Consider the following 17,730-nt stretch of genomic DNA (forward strand, 5'->3'; position numbering starts at 1 on the left):
TACAGTCATTGATACTAAAAAAAGAAAATATTTAAATTGAGGGTTATTTTAATTTCCAGAAGACTACTGACCGCTGTGTCTTCTTCTTTCTCCCTCCCGCTCCCCTGATGTTTTGCTGCATTTTATTCCAGACTGTCAGAGAAGGAAGTGCGACCATGCATAATAATATAAAAACGAAATTATAGGTATAACCAAAAGACAGCAATCCAAACCCAAGAAAAAAAAGCCACTTTTACATATGCAAGGGATGAAAGGCCATGGTTCCTCCATCAACTTGCAGCTGTACGCTTAATGCCTAGTTACAAGTCCAGCATCAGATACCAGAGCCCAAGACAATGTTGGGGGCAACCTGGGATTTCCTCCAGTCCGGCCAGGTTTGGAGTATATTGGTCTTTCTGCGGTTACATTGTATAAAATACAAAGCAAGAACATGCAATCAGATAGCAAACGCTCACTGCCATGGGGTTTTACCTGAAAAGAATGTTAAGTCGCGCTGTGCCTCCAGTCCCATCCCAGAAGTCATTAAAAATAATAATAATAATAATAAAAATAAAATAAAATAAAAATAGGACAATAGCTAAGTTTGCACTGCAATTACTGAGGAGGATTTACCACGTCCTCTTGAAGCACATGCCAAGAGGCTTCAGTGAATCGAGGCCACGGGGGCAGCCAGGGATGGCTGGGTACTGCCCCTCGACAGCTGTGCCCGGGCGGTGGGAGACGTCCCCGCGCCGGGGGTTCTGCTGGGTGGGGCGCGCTGTGGGATGCGGAAAATCACTGATCCAGGGAAGGCCACCGCGCAACCCTTCGGCAGCGGTCCCTGCGGGAAGGCTCGGTGTTGCCAAGGCTGTGCTTGTGACCGCCCGCGCATCCCTCTCCCGGCGCATCCCGCTCCCGGCTCATCGCGCTCCGGCGCATCCCGCTCCCGCGCACGCCGCTCCCCCGCGCATCCCCGCGCACACGCCGCCCCGACACCTTTTCCCCCCAACACCCTCCCACGCCGTCCCTTCGCCCGACCCCGGGGTCCCTCCGGCACCGCCCGTCCCCGGGGCTGGATCCCCCCGGCCGCCGCCCCCGCTCCCCCGCGGAGCCGCGCTCGGGCGCCGCCGCCTCCCCGCCCCGCCGCCGCCGCCGCCATGGCGGAGCGGAGCCGCGGCTCTAGGCGGCGGCTGCTGCTGCTGCTGTTGCTCCTGGCCGGCTCCGCCGCCAGCCCGGCGGAGGAGGGCGGCGGGCGGCGGGAGGCGGGCGGCGGGGAGCACGGCGAGGAGGCGGCGCGGCACCACGACTCCTCGTACGGCACCTTCGCCAGCGAGTTCTACGACCTGCGCTACCTCTCCGAGGAGGGTGCGGCGGCGGCCGGGACGGGCGGCGGGGCCGGGCGGGGCGCGGCGGGCTCGGGGCCCGGCCCGGCCGGGGCGGGAGGGAGCGCCGGGCCGGGCCGGGCCGGGCCGGGCGGGCTCTGGGGCGCGGGCGGGAGGCTGTGGCAGCGTTGTTCAGCACGAAGGCCAGCGCCCGCCGCCATCTTCCGCCGGCCGGGCGGCCTCAGCCGGCGCTGCCGCTCCGGGCCGGGGCCGCAGGGGGGCCCGGTGCCCTGCCCCGCTCTCCGCAGAGCCGCCGCCTCGCTCCACCGGCGTCCCCCGACACACACAGGCATCCTCCCGGCCGGGAGCTCGGGCCGGGGGCCGTCGCCTTCCCGCAAAGCGGGGCCGGCTGGCGGTGCCTCCCCTTCCACTCTTGTAGAGCTTTCCGGGCTGGTAGCGTAAAAAGGACTCCTGGGATGTGTGGGCTTCGAAAGGAGGTGTGATGCCCTAAAGTGTCAAGAAACAGCGTGGTCGTGGGTTTTGGTGTTGGGGTTTTTTTGAATTTACGAATGGCAGAATGTTAAAACTCCACTTTTGCGGCTAGGCTGCATTGAAAACCGTTTGTTTTCAATGGCTTTGAAAATAAGTAAGGAGTGAGAAAATTGCATGTCCTGTGACCTGTGTTTCAGTAATGCGCTGCTACGTGCTGCTGCGAAATTCTGCAAACTTACTTATGCAGGGTAGTTTACCCGGCCCTTGATACAGTTAGTGCAACTGTGATTTGCAGCTTACAGCATACTTTCTCCTTTGCCATTGTCAGAAGTCTAGGGAAGTGAATCGGGGCTCCCAAATGCGCAGAGTTGTGTAGGTCAAAAGTTTGTGTGCTGGTGCTGTAACTAACTGCAGTCTTCATTTCCTACTCAGTGAAGCACTTTTCCTACTCAATGAAGCATTTTCAGAGGACTTTCTAGTTCCACAGCTAGCCCTTTGGTTTTCATCTGGCCAAGTAAAAACCTTCCTATTAGAATATCTGTGCTTATGCAACAGACACCAGCTCCCACAGGCCAAGACTGAATAGGTCTGCTAGTAAATGTTCTCACTTTCTCTTTGGTACTATAGTCCAGCAGACAGGATTGCTTGGAATCATAACTCTCACTGTCTGGTTCTTCTGGGTCTGCCTTCACAAGTGATTGCAGGCCATAATTGCAGGCAATTCCCTGTCCTGATACTCTCTAACCTTTTACTGCGATGTGTGTTTTATTTTACTTCATAAAGGAGGATGTATTATAAGGTCCTTTCAGTATCAATTCCTACAGCTCTGCATCTGGTGCCCTGCCAGCATTTATACCTAACACTATCATTTATGGCTAAGGAGTCAGTTCCCTTGTGGATTTCCTGAAGGGACTACAAGTGCACAAAGAGAGAGCTGAGCAGAGATCTCTAATTGTTCGTTGACTGCAATAGTCCATGGTCCTGGTGCCTTACATTTAAATTTTGCCCTCCAGCATCCTTCTCCCTCCTTGATGAATGTAGGAAACCTTAGAAAAGTTTTGCTTTCAGTTATTCATGTTACTTTGGTACCTGGATCCAGGACCATCTGAGCAGTGGATTGTGTACGTAACAAAGTAGTCACTCATCTGAACAGTTCAGTTATCAGCAAAGTAAATGCTACTGGAACACCTTCTCCTTAGTATTATTGATTTTTAGTTCTTGTATTTTATTTAGTAATTATTTGTTCTGATTATACAGGTTACCCTTTCCCTACTGCTCCTCCTGTGGACCCATTCGCAAAGATCAGAGTGGATGACTGCGGAAAAACCAAGGGATGCTTCAGGTCAGTCTGAGATAAGAGTGCAGATACCTTTATGTTTATACATGCTGACTGATGATGTTGGAGACTTTGGTTAGTGTTTCATAGTCATTTTAATAAATGTTTGTTATCTAAGAACGTACTTTGTAGTACAAGCTATATTATTTGAGGGCACTCGTTTATTTAAGAATACATGTCATAGTTATGGACCTACAGTTCTTTGTTGTGTTTTCATGAAGCACTTAAAACAACAGAGCAAAGAAGGTCAACCGAGTAATATTTTGTGTTACTGTTTGCTTTACTGTTTGAATACTATACATTGTTACACTAAAAGAGTAACAATTGCAAACAATTAATGCTACTTTATGTCTAGCAGAATATATGCTTTACTGCCATTTTACCAAAATACATTCTTTTAGTTTTTTCTTGCAAAACCTTAATTAAGTTTCATAGCAGGAAATTTCAAGGAAAAAGTTACATGTATTTCCGATTCCATTTAGGTATGGTAAACCTGGATGCAATGCAGAGACCTGTGACTACTTTCTAAGTTACCGTAGAATAGGAGCTGATGTCGAATTTGAGTTGAGTGCCGACACAGATGGCTGGGTGGCAGTGGGATTTTCCTCAGACAAGAAAATGGTGAGATATGTACAGTTTTTCATGTTGGCAATATACACACTTCCACATGCTAGGATATGAATGGTTTATATACATTTATATATTTGGTCGGTGAGGAACAGAGCATATAAGGTAAAACTGACTTGCTGAAAACAAAGCACCATTGAGTAGCCCCCCTGGGAGCACTGCCTCACAGAAAACTGCTTCATTCTTTCTAACATCTCCTTTCCCTTCTTCTCTGAGAACTACAACACTATTTCAGTTCAGCTCTGAATGTCTGAATGTCACTAGCTTTTTGCCTTTTTATTAGAAAAGCCCTCAGGGATAAGCCAATTCAGATGGAAATGTCCTGTTGTGCTTTATGTCAGTGTAATTTGGGCAAAAGACACATCATAAACTGAATAGCAAATAATTTTATTCTTCAGAAAATCAGCTGACTTTCAGCAGTATAAATTTTTATTGCACTGTTTGACTTGCGAAATTTTTACGTTTCTTTCATACCTATGTGTTGTTCCAGGGAAGCCACAAATGTGTGAGAAAATGACTCCTGCTAATTTAAACATTTATACTCAAGAAGGTAGTCTTGTTAAAATTTCTTCTCTCTGTTCTGGATTTTTTTATTGGGTTCTGTTTTATGCTTATTCCTGTCCTTACTTTTTCATTCAAAAGCTCTACTTTTCATTGAGTTGCAGTGAACAAAACAGAAGCATATAATGTGTGGACTTAAAAAAACCCTGTGCAATAGGTGACTTATGCAAAGATATTTTGTTTGTGATCCTTGGTAAAATGTTTTGGATAAAAATGCAGTTTATAATATAGGTGTTCATGTACAGAAACTGTCCTGAGTATACAGAACAAAACTGGACCTATGTCCTAAATCAAAAGCCAAAGAAAGGACTGTTTCTTGTAGTGTTGAAAGCAGCAGTCTGAAAAAATACAGGAATTAGATGTCATGGGCTAGGCCCCACAAAAAATGAATTGGGAGACTTGCTCTGACTTAACAGCATTTTTACTAGACTCAAAATGAGAAATAAAAAGAAAATGTGAGGACAAGTGCTTCTCAGTCATTGCTACGTCTGTTTTAATATTTAATTTTAATATAAATAATATAACACTGTAAATAAACACAATGACAATAGAAGGTTTTTGTGTAATAAAGAACAGTTCATGTCACGTGAAACAGTTTGTGGTTTTGATGTAAAGAACAGCTTTAGAGTCAAATTTTGGGAAGAGTTTAGAAGCTTGCCAATGCAGGTACTTAGCAGGCTTTTCAAAGCAGCTCAGTGCCTTTAAGTATTTGTCCCCAAGCTGACAGATTGTGTTACCGGTTCGTAGCTCTGAGGTACCTGCAGTGGACCCCAGGGTCCCACTGCCCTCCTCTCATCAGCCACTTGGAAAGCAAGCACAGCAAGTAGCAGGTTAAGGCTGAGCTTCTGGTAAAAAGAATAAAGGAAGTGTAAAATAAAAGGTTTTGCTTCCAAACTTGCTCTGCATATCTTGTAATACCCATAAGTCAGCTGGGCTAAACCACCTAGCATCTCTTTTCCTCTCTGGCTCCCCTGCTGACTTCATCTTTTTTGTAACTTCGAGGATGTTTTGGTGTCCTGGGATGCACAGGCTTTGATGATGAAATGGCTCGGGGTCAAAACAGCTTAGCTGTGAGAAATGGGCTGTGCTTTGGAGGCCCTAATCAAAATGGTGTGGCCTGGATAGCTGCAGAAGTTAAGGAAAAAAACCTACTTTGTGTCCTCAATAGATTTTTTTAAAGTCCTATGACCTATTTCTTTGTCTGAAATGACATTATGCTTTTCCACTTTCAGGCTTTTGTGCCTTGGCAGGATTTTGAAACGTCATTCCGTTAACTGAGATTCAAAATGCTTTTTTCCTTCAGTGTAATAACACCTTTATTTTGTCTCTTTGTACTTAAGAATGAGGGCTTTGTGCTTAGATGTATAAAAGTTAAACTTGGGAAGTAAGTTTGGGATATAAGTTTTATGGAGAGCAATGATAGTCTCAAGACAGAGGCTGGAAAGGCAGTCTGCATCAGCACCGAGGTGCAGAAACTGTTCAAGCGTGTGTTTTACCTAGTTGTCCCCTCTTTTCCCTCAGTTCTGGCACATCTTTTACAAATGCACATTTGAAATACACCCTTTTCCTCTCTTTTCCCAGTAATAAAGAACTGAGGGATGATCACACTAGCAAGCATCACATCTTTCATCAGTAAGATGCATCAGAAAGAGAAGTGTAGGAGGAGTAGGGCCTGTGTTCAATAGAACAATGATAGCTGTGGCACTCATCCAGCTTGGATAGTGTTCTAATGGCTCTTGTGTGTGTGCTAAGGCTTCTGTGAGATCGTACTCCTGAAGGTAATGTCCAACCCTGTGCTCTACCACTCTGTCAGTCACCTTGAGTAACTATTCCAGCAATTGCTTTCGTATTTCAATGAACAACGTCTACAAATAAGTGGCTCCTTCTTCCTTCTGTCTGTTGGTTCTTTGGGGACTTTATGCTAAGTGAAGAAGAACAGATTGGTTACCTTTTTTTCTTTGTATCTTGTGGTATACTGTATTCTGTTATTACATGCTGAACATTTCTTATAAGAAATAAAAGAGATATGAGAAATGATGTTCCCTTAAGTGAACATGAGAAGAGATTAGAAAAGACTTACTGTAATTGATGCTATTATTTTCTCACACGTAGTAGGTTTATTTCCTCTGTCTCACTCAAGTGTATTGGTTTTCTGTCCATGATTTGATGCAGTGGATTTTAAACACATCAGGGATTCAAGACTGCCACATTTTATGAAGCAGTATGCCAGAACTTCACAAATGACAAAAGAAAACAGCCTTCCAGAGATCAATTAATTATGTGATGTCAGAATGGTATAAAAATACATGTTAAAGTAAAATAACTCTCAGGAAGATCCAAAAGAGAATTCGGAGATAGTAAGGGTATGTAATTACTGCTACCCACTTAATGTGCTTTTCAATCTTACTGAAGACACCTTGTTGGGGAAGATCTTTATCAGTTTTGAATAATTAAAATTATATACATAAATGAGAAAGTGTTTTATGACCCTTTTGTTTTCCATCTTCCAATATTTTCTTTGACCTTGTAGGGAGGAGATGATGTCATGGCTTGTGTTCATGATGACAATGGAAGAGTCCGAATACAGCACTTTTATAATGTTGGTCAGTGGGCTAAAGAAATCCAGAGAAATCCTGCTAGAGATGAGGAAGGGGTGTTTGAAAACAACCGTGTGACGTGTCGATTCAAGCGCCCTGTGTATGTTCCCCGAGAAGAAACCATCGTAGATTTGCACTTGAGTTGGTATTACCTGTTTGCTTGGGGCCCAGCAATCCAGGGTAAGTAAATCTCTGTGCCAAAATTGATAAATGTCTTTCAATTACATGATGCTTACTAGACATGCCCTCTCCCCCACTCTCCCCATTATTTTTTTAACGAACTAAAATTCTGGCAGCATGAGGTTTAAAAATGGATAAAAAGAAAGATGGGAGTCCAACAGGTCTTGTTTTCTTGGCTATATATCTACTATCTCCACTTCCCAAAGCTGAATTTAGAAGAACTTCATAACCTGAAGCTCTTAAGTCCTTTGAAATGTGCTTGTTGTTTACTTGAATTTATTTTATTCAGAAGTTCAATTTCAGAAAGCCAAGAAATGAGCCTACCCCCTGACAGTGTACTATTGCATGCATCTGTAGATTTGAAAGTTACCTGTCTGCTTGCCTGTTTCTTCAGTAGAGTTACAGAAAAAAGTTGCATCTGACATTATTTCTTTCTGCCCTTCCACACTGAAGGTTCCATAACTCGTCATGATATAGACTCTCCACCCGTGTCTGAGCGCGTTGTCAGTATTTACAAGTACGAAGATATTTTCATGCCTTCGGCTGCCTATCAGACCTTCTCTTCTCCATTCTGCTTGCTCCTCATTGTTGCACTGACCTTCTATTTATTGATGGGAACCCCATGACCAGTGGAAAATAGCAAGAATTTGGCAGTGGAAGCTTCTCAGGATGGACGGCTATATGGATGGACAATGCATTTTTCTATTGGAATTTATATCACATCACCATCCTCATCTAGCTGCTTTTGAACATAGTTAGCTTCTCAGAAGAGTGAAATAACCATCTCCCTTGAGTGGCAGAGTGGTGACAAATCATTTAAGAATAATCAGTGAACACATAGGAGAATATTTTCAGTGTTGTGATTACTTGCTTAAGGAAAATGAGACTTTTGTAAAATCAATGTGTGTGTGTGTTTTGTGTGTTTGGGAGGGGTGCTTGTATGCGTGTTTAGATGAATTTAGTGATGGACATCTTATCAAATAACAAAATTGCCTTCCAAATGGCTACAAAAAAGCAAATTTGAGAAAACACTGCAATGCTGTTTGGTACTTCTAGAGCAGAAAGCACAATTTGAAGTGCAGTTTCTGATCTTAAGATCTGGAAGCCAAAACAGCAGTATAAAACCTGCCCTTCAATAGCGGACAGTTCTCCCAGTGTCTTTTTTTTTTTAATATTTATCAAAGTGTACTTGCTGTGGTACTTTCCAAAACTAAACTTGCATATTCAAGCACTAGCATGATTTTTTTTTCCAACAGAAAGAGGTGATGAATGTCTTTATTGTGTTTTGAGAGCCTATTTGAAAGAAATGGCCACTTCTTTTAAGAGTGAGATAGAAAGTAATTTAAACAAGGGGACGGGAGAATACAGCAATATAAATTCTCCATACACAGGAAAACCAGGTGTAAAACATGCAGAATATAAAAGTTCCCAACAAGCCATAGGATGTCCTTCTAATAGATTAAATCAATTTTTCTCTTTTTATGAAAAAAACCCAGCAATTTTGCTGACATGTAAATAGATTTTTAAGTATTTGTGCAGTAGTATGAAGTAATCTCTTTTTCTGTGTTGTATGCCACTAAATCCTGTTCATGTTAAGGGTGACTGTGGGCAGCTAGTGTTATCTTACAAAGAAATATAAATGAGATTACTTGTAAGGGAAGACAGGGATTAATAAGAACAGCAGTATCTTTTGTTCATCAAACCACTGCTAAAACATAGGTATTGTGGAAAAATATGAGCTAAAAAGGAAACACATTAGCTGTTTTTATCACCAATAAATAGTAGAAGAAGAATGCTAAATATTACTGAGATTAAAAGTGTCAAAATGCATTTATGAGCCACAGAATATTATAAAAACTTTGAGTGGAGAATTTCTGTTCTTCACGTAATAGAAAGTGTATGACAAGTTTACATGTAGCAGTCAAATGTGCTTAGGTAAGGCTACTCATTCACTCTCCAACTTACAGTAAGATTCTACTTAAGTAGAATTAAAATATAAATAGTGCCAAAGTTTTATCTAATGTGCTACACTTGAGGACTCTCTAACATAGAATTTGGTAAGGTATATGTAATGCAACTCCTTTCTATTCTCATTACTGCATGGAGTATAAAATGATTAACTAGTTTGGCTAGGTTTGCATCATTATTCACAGATTAATGTTTGTAGACTAAGATTTTTTAGGCTCAGAATTCTTCAAGCCTGTTCTTAAGGTATATGAATTAGATTGAAGATTAATTTGTCTTCATAACACTTTATCCCTATTTCAAAAGATTGTTTAATATTTTATATTTTCACTGATGTCTTTAAGGATTTGTTCACTTAAAATTACTGGACTAGAGTTCAGGAGAGGGAAGAGAAATTCAGAAGTGAACTTTTAAAGTACACACAGTAGCTTTATTTAGTATAAATTACTTCTCTCAGGTTGGTTAACTTACTCATCTTCTGATCAAGTAGAGACCACCTACTAAGGTCTGCTTTGGCCCACAACAGCTGTGTAATTTAGCCTTAAGATTGGCTGGAGCAGATAAGCAGAAGCCTGGATAATGAGCTTTACATTCAGCAAACAGGTGAAGTGAAGAAATCATTAGGGTAAATTCTTTCTCCTTTGAGCTAATTTATAGGCAGCTGAGATATTACAGTTCTTTCTCAGAGCCTGAGGGTTGCTTTATTTTATGGCTTGGTTTTTACTGTTTCAGCCATTTACTTGATTACCCACTAAAGGGCTAATTTAATAATTTAAAGGTACTGAACTTGGATAGAAACCCAGTTTGGCTCCTCTTTTCTTCTTTACTAGAGCTCTGGATTTAGGACAGCCTGGTGGGACCTGAGCACACAGGTATGTTATAGATGATTATAATAGTACCAAGGTAAAAATGTGTGACAACTATCAATGTGCTTTGGAGATATATGGAGTCGGATGTGGTTAAAGTTCAGGATTTGAAGCAAGAGCAAAGTATTTCACATTATTTTTTATTCCTTTTTCAGATTATTTGTCAGTGTACTGTGTTTTGTCATCATATTTTTTCTCTTGTTGAAGTACTAGCAGAAATGTGCACTTCTAAAAGGTATTTCACCTAAGCTTCACAGTACTCAATTAGCCTAATAAAGTGTTTCTAATCAAAAGGGAGGAAATAAAAGGCCACAGGAAGCAGCAAAACAATCTATTATCTGGCATTTAAATGGGTGGTTGAGTTTAGCACTGAGTTTATCTAAGAGTTCCTCTTCACAGTGGGAAAATCAGGACTATGGAATTCAAGTTGACAAACAAAGAAGGTATGAGTATCGAGAAATTGATATCTGGGATGAAATCTGAGGAGAAAAAGGTTATAAGGGAAATGTGGTGTGTAAGTTTGTGTGATACTTGGTAAGACCTAACATTTGAGTGGGCATAGTAACTTGTCATAGAGAGTATTTTGGTTTTCACATTTTGTCTTCTTGTTTTTCTTTTTAACATTCAAAAGCAGGATTTATCCCTGTTACGCAAAGTTACTATAAAGTAACACTTCAAAGTAAATTTTAACTGATTATGGCATTTCAAATTTGGTGTTTTTTTTGTTTTGTTTTGTTTGTTTGTTTTGTTTGTTTGTTTTCTTTTGTTTTGTTTTTTTTGTTTTGTTTTGTTTTTTTTCCTAGTTGGCTGGTACCAACACAAACTAGAAGAAAATGCCTGCTTTGAAAAAGGAGGCAAATATTTCCCTCTCCAAATAATTTTTTGTTACTTTAGGGTGATTACTACCAAACAGCTGTTAAAACAACACATTTCCTAAGTGCTTTAATTTTAAGGATTTCTTGCTGCAGAGTGACTTAATACAGAGGCATTGAATTTAGAGAGGGCATATTTAGAATATGGTGTTGTTTGGAAATTTGACTGTGGTTACTAATTAGAAAGATTTTTTTGCCTTTTTTTTTTTTTTTTCTTCATTGCTGGTACCAAATAACTGGGGTTTTTTTAGGTCTAGGTGAGATGCTAATTGATTTCCCCCCTCAAAAAAAAAAAAAAGCACCTAGATGATTTGGTAATGTAATTGGATAATGGTGATGCTGTCTTCTGTTATTACAAGGGAAATATTCTGGTTTTGAAAGAGAATGTATCGATGAGAAAAGTTAAAGTCCCCCTGTGCCCTTCTTGTTTGTCTCGGGGGGTTTTTCAATACTTGGATAGTAGGAAAATAAACACTTGTGGCCTCCCAGATCTGAAGAAACCCCCAGTTTGGGTTAAATGATGTTGAAGCTGTGTTTGGCACTGACTTTCCCAATCTTCAGCACAGGGATCAGATAATGTGTGTGGTGTACATGAACATGGCACCCAGGCAGTGGTCTTGAAGCTCGCTTGGGGCACCGTATCCTGGGTCTGAACCAAAAAAAGAGCACTGCAACTGCCTCTGTGTACTAAATAGCTATGCAGTTATCTCTTAGTTACTGCTATAACTAATATAACTGCTATAAATTTAAGGAAAGACACAGGTCTTCTTTTTTTTTTTTTTTTACAAAAAAGAAAATTATTCCAGTTTTAGAGAACAGACCCTCTGGTCTTTCAGGTCTTTTCTGGGTCCATTGGAGCTTTGCACCCTCCAGTTCTCCAGAGGCAGAATTAAAGTTTATATGCAGATTATGTAACTTTAATAGCATTTAAATGGCATTTTGTGACTCTGTGGTTTCGTTGGTTTGGCACTGTTGTGTAGCAGGTGTACTTCCTCCCACCCTCCTCTTGTTTTAACATCTTCAAATAATTTCCCTGAAGTGAAGTATTTGGTAATAGACCTAACGAGAAGGAAATATGTATTTCAGAGGATTACAAAAGGTCTAATACCAGTTATTTTCAGAAGTAACTATTGTGTTAGTGTTTTATACAAAAAATTACTTTGCCTTGGATTTATGATAGAATTAGAAATACTTTTAAATATAACAGTGTTTCAGTGGTTCATGGAGCTGTGGATATGCATAACTTACGTGAATTGATATGATCCTTTTCAACCCCATGTAATGAAACTGGCAAAGCAGTTTGCTTGAATGCTGCAGAGTGAGGCATTGGTGACTCCAAACCGCTTGGAACAGAAGAATGGAGAGACTGGTAGTAAGGACAAATGACAAGGAAGGGCTAATGGTTTTGGTAAACTTTCTATTTTTGTATAAATTTACATGTGGCAGTGCCCATCTGGCGCTCTTTATCCAAGCAAATATTACTTGATGCAGGGTTGGGAAGGAATACAGTCTGACTTGAAAGAGATTTTGGCTTTTAGGCAGGTCCCAGCTGTTCAAGGCATGATGTGGGTGGGTATCAGGTCAGACCGTGCCACGAGATGTCCTCTGTTGTCAAGCTTCAAGTAAGATCTGGCCTTTAGAGGTACAAAAACCCAGCAAGACCCCGGAGGCAACAGCAGCAGTCGGCTGCAGCAGGGAGTACCTGCTCAGTTTGTAGAATGGCCAGTGAGCAGGTACTCCCTGCTGGCTGCAGTCTGAGTACCAAAAAATGGGGGCTCTAAATCTTAACAGCTTTGTACATTAGCTCCTCTAATTAAAATTTCATTATCACTATTTCTCTAGCAGTTTGGGCAGCTCTTCCTCAACCTGCCCAGGACAGATAAGGATCTAACTGGGAGATTTTAAAGAAAATGTCAAGTCCCTATGTACAAAAATTATTAAAATAGAAAATAATTTTTTTAACCATGTGCCAGCTTGAAGCATTCTTTTTCTTATCTAGTTATTTATATGCAATTTGTATATCAAGGTGTCTGATTTTTGCAAATACAGAGTAAGATCTAGGTAAGCCTTCCTTTTCTAAACATTTTTTATTAATATGAAATAATCACTTTGGTAACTGCTTTTTTTTCTATTTTCACTGTAGGTTTGATAAAGTTATATATGCTTAAACGTGGTTATTTAACTTACCTAATTTGGGCTCAGATAGTGAGGCAAAAGCAGTGCAATTTTGAAATGTCAGAGAGGATGTGTGCAGCTTGTGGAGTTGATAGGTGTGAAAATGTAGACTTAAAAGACATTACTCGCTTTAAAAATCTGTGCTATGACTTGGCAATAGCAATGAATCTGCTGTAGTGAAAAGGACAGATTTTTTTTTTCCCTTGGATTACTAAGTATTTTGAATAGAACTCATATCTCAGGTTGGAAGGGACCCATAAGGGTTCCATAATGATCTTAGAGTACTACAAACACGGTGCTCCTCACAGGACTGCCTAAAACTAACCCATAGGAATCAGAGCATTGTCCAGAATCTCCGTGAACTTCCCTGCAATGCATGTTCCAGTGATTGGGGCCCCCTCGTAGAGAAGAACCTTTTCCTAAGGTCCCATCTGAACTTCCCCTGGCATGGTTCCATAGTCATTCACAACTGTTGCTTTCGCCCACTTTCTGTGTTTCTTAGCTAAGTAGGAATGTTCTTCCAAACCAATGTGACGTTGGGACTTCACAACCTGTCTCTTAGAACAGCTGCTGCTCCACACAGGCTCATTCTGATCTGCAGTTGGAGGCTAATTAGGAATGTCCTGACAAGATGAACTTTCATGTGGCATTCTTAAGACATTTTCTGTAAAGGTGTTGTACTCTTTATGGACTAAGGCATTACAGAATTACCAGTACTTTTCATATTTGCATTTTTGAAGAAGCAACTGGATTTTTCAGAAGTGCTGAGCAGCTGGAAATCTGCTATGGCTTCAATGCTTACTCAGGGAAGCAAAAATTTTATGGTAGCTCATTATTTAACCTAATCTCTCTTAGTTTTTATGTCATTCAGTTCAATTTCCTATGGTGGTATTGGTAAAAGACTAAATAAATGAAAAATTCACTTAGATTTTGTGCTAAGGAATAAAAATATTCCTGCTGATTTTTCACAACAGTGATCTGTAAGGTTTAGACAATGAAAAGTATTCTTCATAGAATTAGTGTTTAGGCAAAGTGATTTAGCTGAAGGTATTTGTGTGTGCATGTAAAGTCTGAGAATTATACAAGATTATAAAAGAGAGTCTAAAAACAAAAGGCTAAATTCTGCTCTGGAGACAAGACAAAATGCAGAATCTTATGTGTTCCCTGTCTCCTAGCTGATTTTGGGGAGACAGAATGTTCTGTGAGGAAAAGAATATGTGAGCCTGAGATACTACTTATGTGGGGATTACGTTTGCAGTTCTTATACACACATCTTCTTTCTTCAGTACAAAAAATAGCCTCACGGTCTTAGATGTATTACAGTGTTATTTTCACTTCTCTTTTTTTTTTGCCATCCAAGCTGAAACAAGAGTAAGTTCAGTAAGAGTCAAAAGAATGTTGTCATATAGAGTATTAGGGTAATAGGAAAGGAAGCACAGATGCCACAGTTAAACCTAGGAGGAAAAAAATTCTTGGTATTTAACTTTGGAATATGGTGTGTGCTTTTGAAATACTTGACTGCTCGCATAGAAAGCAGTGGGTTCTTTTTCAGTTTTTTACCCTTGGTGATATGAAATGAATGATAATATTGAAACATAAATAACTACCACAATAGAATTTTTAAAGCTGGAATTATCATTCAAGTCTTGACAAAGAGATTCAAAGATGAAATTTCAAACCTATTAACTCATTAGAAAAATGAATTAGTGGGACCTTGACATTTGTGTGTGATGTCCCCAGGTTTTATTTAGGCAGATATTTTTTATTAGCATGTTGAGTTCTGTTTAGGTTATAACAGATGCCTGGTATGTCTTGGTATTTTTGATTTATATATCCTGAGGTCTGGTTTGCTTTAACCTCTTTGCAAATAGAAGGCTGTCATAACTGTGTGAACTCTTGCCACTTGTTTCGTATTACATGAAGTGTAATGGTTGAACCTGAAATGTCATCTCTACCTTTGGACTTTATTCAGCGTTGTCAAGACTGATATACAGATAAAACATACAAATAAGAAACTTGTAACTATAGTGTTAAGTGGTGTTCTCCATTCTCTATGCCAGGCTTCATTCTGTATGCCAATACCCAGCAGCCATGTGAAGTCAAATGAGCATTTGGTTGGAGTGCAGAATGGAGGTTTTGTAGTCCAGAAGAATTTGCCAAACTTCTTTGTATTTGTGCTCTAGTCTTTTCAGCAAAAATAACACTGAGTGAATAGAAAATGAAATTACAGTGACCTACGGGAGTACTTTACAATCAGTGCATGCCCTAAAGTATTGCTTTGTAACATCTGTTTTATACTAAATGTTGGTGTTCAAGTGAGCCTTGTTAGCTATTTGACAGTGACAGACAATGATATTTATAATACTGTTGCAATAAATGCCTTTTTAGTCTAAGAAAATGTGTGGTATGGCATTCATAAAGGGGGAAAAAGTCTCCATGAGGTTGAGGAAGTCTCTGCTGCTGCTTATATTAATAATTAATTCCTTTGCCATAGTCTTGAATTTATTAGCCTGACTAATTCCATTTTAGCCAGTGAGGCTGTTCACATTAGCAAATTAACAGATGTGAGAAGGCTACCTTTTTTTTTCCCACTATGTGAATCACAATGAAGCTGTAAGTAAATGTGATCATCTCTATTTTAGCCAAGTATTAACCACGTTGTCAATTGCTGTAAGTGTGTAGAATTTAGAGGTCCCTGTGGTGATCTCTGTGCTGTGATTTTGTAACCTATTTGATACAAATATGATCAAGTTGCAATATTACAAATGTGGGTGTTCTTTATCTACTGTCACCACTGCCTTGTTCTTTGGCCAGAATGGCTTCTGAAGTAGCCAGAACAGGCTTTTGCAGATAAGAAGAAAATAAAACTATATTAAAAATTGGCAACAGAGAGGAGGAAGTGCCATGATACTCAGCAAGCAAAAGCAGCTGTAGAAGTCTCTCAAACAGGGATGCTTCAGTTTCTGCGATCTCTCAGGTTTGAGCAGGTATTTTAGCTCCTTACTGGTGGACTGGGAAGAAGAGTTGGCTCAGGGCAACAAGAAATTTATTGCTCTTACACTGTGTGGTCTGTTTGTTGTGTTTTGTAGTATTATTGCGAGCCTGTAGCTGCAGGCTGCAAGGAAGGATGGGTCTTGTGTGTCAGCTACTTGTGCACTGTCCAAGTTATCATGATCGGTAGAGATATTACATATACCAGATAGATTTGAATAGATTTAAATTATATTCTGTTTGTCTTGCAGTACATGACTGCTGATGGACTGGGAAGGAATTGGTCACAAACCTGATGAATCCCAAACATTCTTTTGTTACTCAGGTCTCTGTATATCCAGCTCCTGTTCTGTGCACACAGCTATCATGGGGGATAACCCTGCAAGACAGTACTCTGGATTTTGTCCATCCACAGGTCCTACTGGTGCTGTTTTGCATGCTTTTTCCAGTGATTGAACATTTTTGTGTCGATGCTCTTGACTGCTCTGCCTTACAACCGTGCACTTAATTCCCCTTGTTAATTGAAAAAGATTCACAGCCTTCTGTGTGAATCATTCAAGCTTCACTCTGCTGATAATTTTGTACACCTTAACTGAGACATTGAACAAAGTTGTTTCTGCAGTAAAGTCAGGCCATAATCACTGGGTGCAATCAGATATGGTGCTCCCAAGGATTCGTTTTCATTTTATTTTCACCAATATTTTGTAAATTACATTTAATTTGGAGTCTTCTCATCTTAGCAGTTGAGATGCATAAAAGAATGATTTTTTTTTTGTTAGCCCAAAATGAAAGGTATATGCAGATGACCTAAAGATGTCAAGTTTACATCTTAAATCATTAACTTTTTTTCTTTGCTTCTGGTACTAGTGAAACTATAATAGTTAACACTGAGTATTTTCATTGATTTGAAGATGGTATTACATTAAACTGAGGTGAATTTATGAAGTGAAATTAACCTCAACTGAATGTTCACAAATGTTCAGTAACACAAGTTAAAACAAAGTCTCTCAGGCAGGAATAGTTATTTTCTAAATACACAGGCCAGTGCTGACACCTTGTGGCTTTGTTCCTGACTTATTTCATAGCTCCATGTGGTTATTTTGATTGTAAATAATGATTAACTTGCAGTTGCTGGCATTGTTTATCTCCTCTGCTTTGTGACTGCCTCAGTGTCCAGTATTTCAGTATCATGTGTAGGACATCTTGGAACTTTGGTCTGTATTGACTGCACATTGAGTGAAAAAGGAGCTAGGGGTGTCTCTGAGCTCTTGAAATGGACTCAAAAGGCATCAGTAGAGCGCAAAATCATGGGTGCTAGCCAGAAGCAGACAGAAGTTACAAGTTTCTCTTTTACTAAATAATACCTGATTTTATACTTTCCTCTACGTAGGAGACCACCCAAGACTGTTAGTACTTATCACATGTACTTTTAGGTGCATACATATTTTCTCCCCTGAAGTAAAAGCATTCCTTTGCTGCCCTCTTCAACCTTGAAGAATTCCTAATAGGAAAAATACAAAGAGACTGTTGTACAATTTCTGGCAGTATAGGAGCCTGAGGTGTGCTACTTATATTTGACCACAAAAATGCCTAAATCAAATGCATCAGTGCAAGTTATACCTAAATGGGCATCTAATCTAAAATCTCTTACCATTTCAAATCTTAGACAAAACCAGCTGTTAAGTTGCAATTTGAAATCTGTTCTGGAATTAAGCTTTAGAGGCTGGGGTGTGTCTTGTGGAGATCACACATCCTCCCTCAGCTGTC

General features: G+C 40.1%; 1 protein-coding gene across 1 annotated transcript; it reads left to right on the plus strand.

Annotated features, from left to right (window-relative positions):
- Nucleotides 1-1,136: 1,136 nt before the first annotated feature.
- FRRS1L (ferric chelate reductase 1 like) lies at nucleotides 1,137-15,370 on the plus strand. The gene is made up of 5 exons (XM_066185341.1): nucleotides 1,137-1,344; nucleotides 3,051-3,135; nucleotides 3,612-3,750; nucleotides 6,848-7,094; nucleotides 7,548-15,370. Exons 1-5 carry the CDS (start codon nucleotides 1,137-1,139, stop codon nucleotides 7,718-7,720), a joined length of 852 nt encoding a protein of 283 aa, XP_066041438.1. The 3' UTR covers nucleotides 7,721-15,370.
- Nucleotides 15,371-17,730: the final 2,360 nt, after the last annotated feature.

Source organism: Chamaea fasciata, unplaced genomic scaffold (genome assembly GCF_029207755.1).
Source record: "Chamaea fasciata isolate MVZ Bird 193981 ecotype frontalis unplaced genomic scaffold, bChaFas1.0.hap1 SCAF_1, whole genome shotgun sequence".
NCBI lineage: Eukaryota > Metazoa > Chordata > Aves > Passeriformes > Sylviidae > Chamaea > Chamaea fasciata.